This window comes from Procambarus clarkii, chromosome 46, assembly GCF_040958095.1.
Source record: "Procambarus clarkii isolate CNS0578487 chromosome 46, FALCON_Pclarkii_2.0, whole genome shotgun sequence".
Taxonomy (NCBI): domain Eukaryota; kingdom Metazoa; phylum Arthropoda; class Malacostraca; order Decapoda; family Cambaridae; genus Procambarus; species Procambarus clarkii.
Genome location: NC_091195.1, coordinates 31,583,418 through 31,592,979, shown reverse-complemented (window position 1 = coordinate 31,592,979; position 9,562 = coordinate 31,583,418). Strand labels below are relative to the sequence as shown.

General features: G+C 40.5%; 1 protein-coding gene across 2 annotated transcripts in view; it reads right to left on the bottom strand.

The window, feature by feature from the left end:
• Window positions 1-310: 310 nt before the first annotated feature.
• Window positions 311-9,562, bottom strand: part of LOC123753852 (uncharacterized) — a 51,679-nt gene continuing 42,427 nt past the window's right edge. The window contains exons 3-4 of one of the 2 annotated variants that reach the window (XR_011222207.1): window positions 953-5,151; window positions 311-891 (exon numbers count right to left, since the gene is read on the bottom strand). Coding sequence is in view for 1 of the 2 variants with exons in the window: in XM_069301902.1 (XP_069158003.1) it covers window positions 4,970-5,151 (182 nt within the window). In the remaining variant the exon portion in view is untranslated. Of the gene's footprint in view, window positions 5,152-9,562 lie in introns of both variants that reach the window. The other variant, XM_069301902.1, reaches the window with a different exon arrangement.

Sequence of the window (9,562 nt, the reverse complement as noted above, 5' to 3'; positions counted from 1 at the left end):
GACTGTTGTAGAGGACCTAGAGATATACATGGTATTGAGCATCTAAAAACAGAACAGAGGTTCATGGTTCCCTACCCCCCCCCCCTCCCCACTTGGAGGGACAGAATCCCCAATCATCACTACAGTGGGAAATTTCACAGTGGGAAAGTGATCAATAATTATGTCAAATCCCACTGAACAGTAACAGTATTAAGTAGACAGTACCCCGCAATACATGGTAAACCCAAAGGATGTGAATTTTCAAACAACAGCAAGTTATGCATCGTCAATCACACTGAAAATTAAATCAGGACCGAAATACACCAAAACATATTTTAAGAAATTTATTCAAGGGCTACAATCACTACTAGATGTACAAATACAAATTTTTACCCATAATTATGTACAGTAATTCCTTCTCAATTTCACACAATATGACCCTGAATAATATATCAAGTCTATAGGACCAGAGAAATTCTGCAAGTAAAATCAATACATACAATTATTCACAGTCCTTCCACAGTTGTAAAATATTCAGTGGGTTAAGAAAAAACATTCTCCAACAAACTCAGAAATACAAAATGCCATCACAATACCTCAATGTCGAGCTAAGCAAACTTAATTAACCCGAACTAACATTATCCGGCAAAACTGCAGCCATGTAGTCAGTACAAGGACTTAATAGAAAATATTTAACCAATAACACTACACTAGAACACTACACCTACACCATGAATACAATCAAGTCAACAACAACTCGGAATGAAGTTATAACTAGTGTTAACCCAGCCGCATATTACCCAACACGTACCATATAATACCGCAACATAATATTGGCAAGACCAAAACAAGAGGAGCAAGTAACTAAACATCCAACACGAAGACACCTCCCACCTGCACCCAGACAAGCACCTTGTTGTCCTGGGTCGGCCCAAGCACCTGGTTGTCCTGGGTGCTGGGTCGGCCCAAGCACCTGGTTGTCCTGGGTACTGGGTCGACCCAAGCACCTGGTTCTCCTGAGTACTATGTCGACCCAAGCACCTGGTTGCCCTGGGCACTGTGTCGACCCAAGCACCTGGTTCTCCTGAGTACTATGTCGACCCAAGCACCTGGTTGTCCTGAGTACTGTGTCGACCCAAGTACCTGGTTGCCTTGGGCACTGTGTCGACCCAAGCACCTGGTTCTCCTGAGTACTATGTCGACCCAAGCACCTGGTTGTCCTGAGTACTGTGTCGACCCAAGTACCTGGTTGTCCTGGGTACTGGGTCGGCCCAAGCACCTGGTTGTCCTGGGTCGGCCGAAGCACCTGGTTGTCCTGGGTCGGCCGAAGCACCTGGTTGTCCTGGGTCGGCCCAAGCACCTGGTTGTCCTGGGTCGGCCCAAACACCTGGTTGTCCTGGGTACTGGGTCGACCCAAACACCTGGTTGTCCTGGGTACTGTGTCGACCCAAGCACCTGGTTGTCCTGGGTACTGTGTCGACCCAAGCACCTGGTTGCCTTGGTTACAGGGACGCCCCAACACCTGGTTGTTCTGGTTACCGGGACGACCCAAGCACGTGGTTACCTCGGATTCTGGGTCGACCCAAGCTCCTGGTATTCCCGGGTATTGGGTCGACCTAAGAATTGGTTGCCCAGGGTACTGGGTCTCCCCAAGCACCTGGTTGCCCTTGGAACTGGGTCGCCCAAAGCAACTGGGTTCTGGGTCGACCCAAGCTCCTGGTGTCCCCGGGTATTGAGTCGACCTAAGAATTGGTTGATCAGGGTACTGGGTGTCCCAAAGCACCTGGTTACCCTGCATAGGTATTGGGTCTGCCCAAACACATGGTTGCCCAGGATACTGGGTCGACTACAGCCCCTGGTTGTCCTGGATACCGGGTCAACCCAAGCACCTAGTTGTCCTTGGAATTGGGTTGAGCCAAGCACCTGGTTGCCCTGGATACTGGGTCGACTCTAGCTGTGGGGGAAAACCTGACTCCAATAACTAATAATTAAATATATACTTCGATAGCTATGAAGGACCACCACTTTTTGAGAAAAAGTGGAAAACAAAATAAAACAATAGAAAAACTGATCCCAAGAACTAGTGTCCTATGGATCTTAGTGAACTGTATTTCTTATATAAATGGAGTCAAATTAACTTACACAAAATTGGGGGTTACATGCTAAAAGATTAATACATCCCTAGCATTATTCTGGTGCTGGTTCTTCACCAGAGTAAATAAAATATGAAAGTATATAAGGTTGATTATATAATATTAATTGGAGGTAAATGCTCTACAATATACTACTGAAATGTTGAACAGCATCAATAAATCAATGGGTTAGTGTAATTGATCTCTTTGAGAGATCACTACTGTAACTACAGAGTTATTGCTACAGATAAAAAGGGACAGCTTAGCTGTAAATCTAGTGAGGTGTAATCAGTTGCTACGCTCCAACGACGACGTGTTGCACAGGGCAAATTGTTGCACGGAACGGTGGGAAGCCTAGCACCTCGGTTGGCGTCGCCTTGGTACTGATAGGCAATTACATTGTAGAAATCTACTACATAATAAGTAACTACAAATATATCCTAAATCATGAGGATAACTGTAGGAAATTTCAGCCAATATCTGTGCAATTTATATTCAAGCAATGTAAATTTTCTTCTAGAGAGATATAATGAAAATAATCATCTATTTAGATGGTAAATTTACTAAAGACACGTACAGGATTTATTTGTTTGTTCTACGGCCTAACGACAACTAGCCTAAATGTTAATTGTGGCCACATAATAACAAAAAGGTAAACCTAGCTGCCAAGCCGCGTGTCCGTTGATATGAAGACTTGAGCAATTCTTCGTCCTCCAGCTGCTGCTTGAAAGGCGTTGACTTTGGAATTGCTCATATACTAGTCTGGGACACGGCTACTGTGCCAGATAACGTGGCACCGCCCTACTGGTCGTGGGAGCGAAATAAAAGGGATTATAACGTAGCTCTGCTACACGCTGACAAGGGCGTCTGTGTCGTGTTCTCTCCTTCTCTCGTGTCTAGTGTCGCTCTCCCGTCTTCCTCCTCTTCCTTATTGCACATGCGCGGCTCTCGATAGACATCTCGAGCGTAAATGGATATGTATATATCGCAATTGACTAAGAAAGGAAGAGGTAATGACGAGTATTAATATCACATTAAATTCTTATGTGAAAAAATAGAATTTCTCCTCCAGGGGCCTCGTAGCCTGGTGGATAGCGCGCAGGACTCGTAATTCTGTGGCGCGGGTTCGATTCCCACACGAGGCAGAAACAAATGGGCAAAGTTTCTTTCACCCTAAATGCCCCTGTTACCTAGCAGTAAATAGGTACCTGGGAGTTAGTCAGCTGTCACGGGCTGCTTCCTGGGGGTGGAGGCCAGGTCGAGGACCGGGCCGCGGGGACACTAAAGCCCCGAAATCATCTCAATATAACCTCAAGATAACATAAAATGGCTTATTAAAGTTGTGCAGCCAATCGAGAAAATTAAAGTAAAATCATTTACATCAAAGTAATTTCCTATAGAATGTTTAATATCAACTAAATAAGGGAGTTCCAGTAAGTAGTAGTAAACTACGAAATTAAACTTATTAGTAAGTAACTAATTTTAGTAAAGGAAATGATAAACTGGACTCTGTTATAAATCCAACTAAATGTGGAGAGAATTCATGTTACTGCCTGTCGTTCCTCACGTCGTCACTCTGACTAGGAAGAATCTGACAATATGTGTAAATAAATCATGATAATGATTAAATCTACAAGTTAGTAATTTTAGTAACTACTTGTGGTTAATACAAAGGTTGCATAAAATACAAAGATGTATAAAACTGTTGGTTATTTCCAACACCAGCACCTGGTTGATATTATCCCAAAGATTATAAAAATGTTTGTTTACCTGAATTTAATATTATTTTGTGCATCCTCATTTTCATTATTATTTATTACATAATATTATTATTAGCACTGTGTTAGTATATATATTTGTATTAATGTTCAGTTTCTCATTATTTCCGTAAGTTATACCTACAAGGGAGCCGGTCGGCCGAGCGGACAGCACGCTGGACTTGTGATCCTGTGGTCCTGGGTTCGAATCCAGGCGCCGGCGAGAAACAATGGGCAGAGTTTCTTTCATCCTATGCCCCTGTTACCTAGCAGTAAAATAGGTACCTGGGTGTTAGTCAGCTGTCACGGGCTGCTTCCTGGGGGTGGAGGCCTGGTCGAGGACCGGGCCGCGATGACACTAAAGCCCCGAAATCATCTCAAGATAACCTCAAGAAGGCCTGAATAGATTGTGACGACCCTTTGCCATAAAATTATTTGTGTTGGAAGCTTGGGCGCAGGTGGCTGTGTTGTGATTTTGTGGCATTGCTTTAAACATCTGTAATTGTGCACTCTTGACCTGATCCGTGTTCGTCTTATTGAAATACTTAAGTACTGAATCAACATCCCAACGAGCTTTGCATAGTTAGAATATCTTATTCCGGTCACATTATCCAAAATCTAATTGAAGTCCAGTGGCGCTAAGAACCACTCCTTCATTAATATATGAAGGAAACTTTGCGAAGTTTTATTTATATTTAATCTTCCTGATACTGATTGCGAGTAGCCATATATATATATATATATATATCATGACTACATGATTCTCCAATATTGACTTTCATCTACATCAATCATGAATTTAGCAGTAATATAATTTACAGTAGCTGTTGGAAAGTTTGCAAGTCGTGGGTATATTAGCATGACGAGGAAGAAAATATTATCATTTCAATGATTACAGGTCAGAGGTCTAGAACACTGAAAGAGCATATTTGCACCACCAGTAATTTACAACTTATTAATATAGAAAACACGTTGAAATTCATTCAAACTTCTAACTTCTTACAATTCATTTAAGACATAATTACAGAGTCAAATTTGTACCAGCAGACACAAACATTCCGCTCCATGAGGTCTAGAGTATCGGAAGAGTGTTTTCGTGAGTTAGTCGGTTCTTCTTCTTCCAGTCCAAGTGACTTGAAAACCCAGAATTCCGAACTTTAGTGCCAGATCTCTTAAGCGATGATCTTCTTCCAGGGAAAGATAGTCTGTGACCTCCACTAAGAGGTTGTTGGTGGTGACGCCCTCACGGTCAAGTCCTCTCAGAAGTTTCTCCACACCCACACCTGCAGAAGGGAGGGAACTTCAAGTTCATACACGGCTGCGTCATACACTTTTGCAGCAAAATCTACGAACATGATATTTAATTTGTAGTAAAAAGATATTCAGAGGCATTCAGAGTGGTGATTGTGGTGTTTGTGGTAGTGGTAGTGTTGTATGTGATGGTGGTGTTGATATTTGTGGTAAAATTGAATGTGATGTTGTTGGTATCTGTAATAGTGGAATCTTTAGGTGTTGTTATTATCTGCAATAGTGTTGTATGTAGTGATGTTGATAGATTCTAGGGTAGTGTTGAATGGGGTGTTGTTGGTATCTGTGACAGTTGTATGTGGGGGTGTTGCGGGTATCTGTGATAGTGTTGCATGTAGTGATGTTGTTGGTATCTCTGGTAGTGTTGTTCGCGGTAGTCTTATTGGAATCTGTGGAAGTGTTGTGTGTGATGTTCTGCTATCTGTAGTGGTGTTGAATGTGGTGGTATAGTTAGGATCTATGGTAGTGCTGTATGTGATGGAGTTGATGGTATCTGGTCAACCCATCCTCCTGTTTAGAAAAAAGCTTTTACAACTATGTGGACCATGATACATACATAGACATAATGGACAATAAGATAATAGAATTTGGTACTATTCCATTTATTGTCCGAAAAATTAAAGCTAAAGACCAAACTTAAATATTCCTAGGCATAGTATAGCATTTATTTACTATATTAGGCCTCAGATAGCGTTTATTAGGCTTAAAAAGTTAGGTTAGGTTTTCTTTGCAACGTCAATACAAAAATCTTTTCCCAGGTTGTCCAAATTCAATAATACAGTCTTAATCTCTAATTGCCTTTTACGTTAAGGGGGCACGGGGTAGGATATTAAAAGTTGTTCTAATGAAATCAATATATATTGAAGTTTTATATGTAAAAAAGCCTGCAACTGGTCCAAGTTTCAGCATCGCAGCCTAAATAGAAAGCGAAAAAAATACCTTTTTTAGACAATTTTTCAACATTTTTCAATGTTTTACTACAAACACAAGTGTCAACCGAAATCATTTCTATGACACTCAGCTATCACATTAGCATATAGTAAAAGTTTTGCGGTCAGATTTTTATCCCAAATGTATTTAGTGCAATAATACAAATTGTCAAAGTTTCTCAAAAAATTATGCAACAATATGATGTTAATAAATATTTATAACATCAATAAATGGACTTAGGAAAACAGTGTGGCACCAGTTTTTAGAGTCATAAACTCTACATATAATATACAAGTTTCATATAAATAGAATAAAAAATGAAAGAGTAGAGATAACGTCTATGTTACTTGAAAATAAATAATTAAAAAATAAAGTCTAAGGTTCTACCACCTGTGGCTGAAGTTGACATCAACCTATTTCCGCCAAAATTGGTACCCTTGCAGATAGGTTTACATGTAGTGAGGTGTATAAGTTTCATGCAAATCGTCTGATAAACAAATAAGAAAAAAATGACAAAAAAAAATAAACATTTTTTTGATAAAACAAATTATTAGATTTTTTATTATATGCTACTGTGATAGCTGAGAGGCATAGACATCATTTCAGTTGACACTTGTCTTTGATTTTAATTTTTGACCATTTTAGAAAAATGCTCCGATATGCTACGATACTGAGACTTTGACCAGATGAAACCCTTTTTCTTATACAACTAGTCAAAAATGTCTGATTGAAATGGAACTAGTTTTCATTTATTGCATATTTTGAGCATATTTGGACCCCGTGTCCCTTTAACATATGTACGATGGTCCTCATCGTTACCATTAGTACTACTAAATAGAAGGATGGGCTGTTGTAGTAGTGATGAATTTGGTGTTGGTATATGTAGTAATGATGAATTAAGTGTTGGTATCTGTAGTAATGATGAATTAAGTGTTGGTATCTGTAGTAATGATGAATTAAGTGTTGGTATCTGTAGTAATGATGAATTAAGTGTTGGTATCTGTAGTAATGATGAATTAAGTGTTGGTATCTGTAGTAGTGATGAATTTAGTGTTGGTATCTGTAGTAGTGATGGATTTGGTGTTGGAATCTGTAGTAGTATGAATGTATTAATACTTTAGTAGTAGTATTAATGTATTAATACTACTACTAGTATTAATGTATTATACAACAACACAACAGGTGATGAATTTTATGTCGGGATCAGAATTAGTAATGAATGTGGTGTTGGTATTTGTAGTATCGATGAATTTGGTGTTAGAATCTGTAATAGTGATTAATATGGTATTAATATCTGTTGAAGTGATGAATTTGGTGATGGTATATGTGGTAGTGATGAATTTAGTGTTGGTATCTGCAACAGAAGTTTAGTCTTGTATAAAGTGGTGAATTTGGTATCTGTGGTAGTGCTGAATAGGGCTGTATTGTTCGAATCTGTGAGATAAATGGTAGTGTTGTATGTACTGGTGTTAGGATCTCTACTAGCGTTGAATGGGGTGGTGTTATTGGTATCTATGGTAGTTATGAATATGGTGGTTATGTTGGTATCTTTGGTAATGATGAATGGGGTGGTGTTGTTGGTATCTGTGGTAGTGATGTATGTGATTGAGGCGTTGGTATTTGTGGTAGTGTTCTATGTAGTGGTGTTGTTGACATCTGTAGTAGTGTTGAATACGGTGGTCGTGTTGGTATCCGTAATAGTGTGGTTGATATATTTTGAAGTGTTGTATGTGGTTGAGTTCGTATCTATGATAGTGTTTTATTTGGAGGCGTTGTTGGTATCTGTGGTAGTGTTGTATGTTGTGTTGTTTTGATTATCTGTGGTGGTGTTGTATGTGGTGTTGTATGTGGTGGTGTTATTTGAGGTGGTGCTGTCTGTGGTGGTGTTGAGTGTTGTGGTGTTGTATGTGGTGGTGCTGTAGGGACCTGTGGTGGTGTTGTAGGTATCTGTGGTTGTGTTGTATGTAGTGGTGTTGTATGTGGTGATGTTGTGGGTATCTTGTGCTTCAGCTGTAGGTGATGGTGTTGTTAGTATTTGTGGTAAGGTTGTAGATAGTGGTGTTGTATTTGGTGGTGTTACATGTGGTGGTGGTGTTGGAATCTGTTGTATTGTTGTATGTTGTGGTGTTGTTAGGATCTGTGTTAGCGTTGTATGGGGTGGTGCTGTTGGTATCTGTGGAAGTGTTGTTGGTATCTGTGGTAGTATTGTATGTGGAGGTGTCGCAGATGTCAACATTGTTGGAATCTGTAGGTTCAACAGGTACCAACAACACCACCACATACAACACTACAAACATACAACACAACCAAAGATAATAGCAACACTACCACCGGGGAGCCGGTCGGCCGAGCGGAGAGCACGCTGGACTTGTAATCCTTTGGTCCTGGGTTCGATCCCAGGCGCCGGCGAGAAACAATAGGCAGAGTTTCTTTCACCCTATGCCCCTGTTACCTAGCAGTAAAATAGGTACCTGGGTGTTAGTCAGCTGTCATGGGCTGCTTCTTGGGGGTGGAGGCCTGGTCGAGGACCGGGCCGCGGGGACACTAAAAAGCCCCGAAATCATCTCAAGATAACCACACAAAACACTACTACAGATACCCACAACTCTACGACATTCAACACTACCACAGATACCAACAATACCACCCAATAAAAATTACCACAGATACCCACAACACCACGACATACATCACCTCCACAATCATCACCACCACAGATACCAAACCACGACCATATACAACACTACTACAAATACCAGCAACACACAACACTACCACATATACCAATAACACCATAACATGCAACATCACCACATAAAACACTACCACGAATACAACAACACAACCATATACAGCACTACCACAGATTCCAACAACACCACCACATTCAACACTACCACATATACCAACACCTCAACAACATACAAGACTACCACAGATACCAACACTACCAGTACCATCATCACTACCACAGATACCAACAACACCACCACATTCAACATTTCTACAGATAACAAAATATCCATGAGGTGGAGGTTCCCATCAACCTCCAAAGGGAAACAACGGCCGTCTATCATTAACAGTTAAGGAAGTCAAGCCCATTAACTCTCTCTTATCTGAAACCTTATTCAGGCGATCATAACGACATCTGCTAGAACATTACCACACAACCCGAAAGAAGTCAACCCTAATGCAGCGGCCAAACTCTCTAATCTTTTGAAAAGGGTCAACGATGCTCCAGAAACTATTCAACCATTGTACAATGTTGTTTTGTTTGGCAATGTACGTTTAACCGTCCCTCAAGGAGGGACAAATCACTTTCATCTTCAGTCATTAGGACGATAAATGAATACCAAAGGGGGTTAGCCTAATTCGCCTGCCTCTAGCAAAACATACCCATCATGGAAATGGTAACATCAGAAACGCCCAAAATAGGATCACAAATTCCCAAGAAAA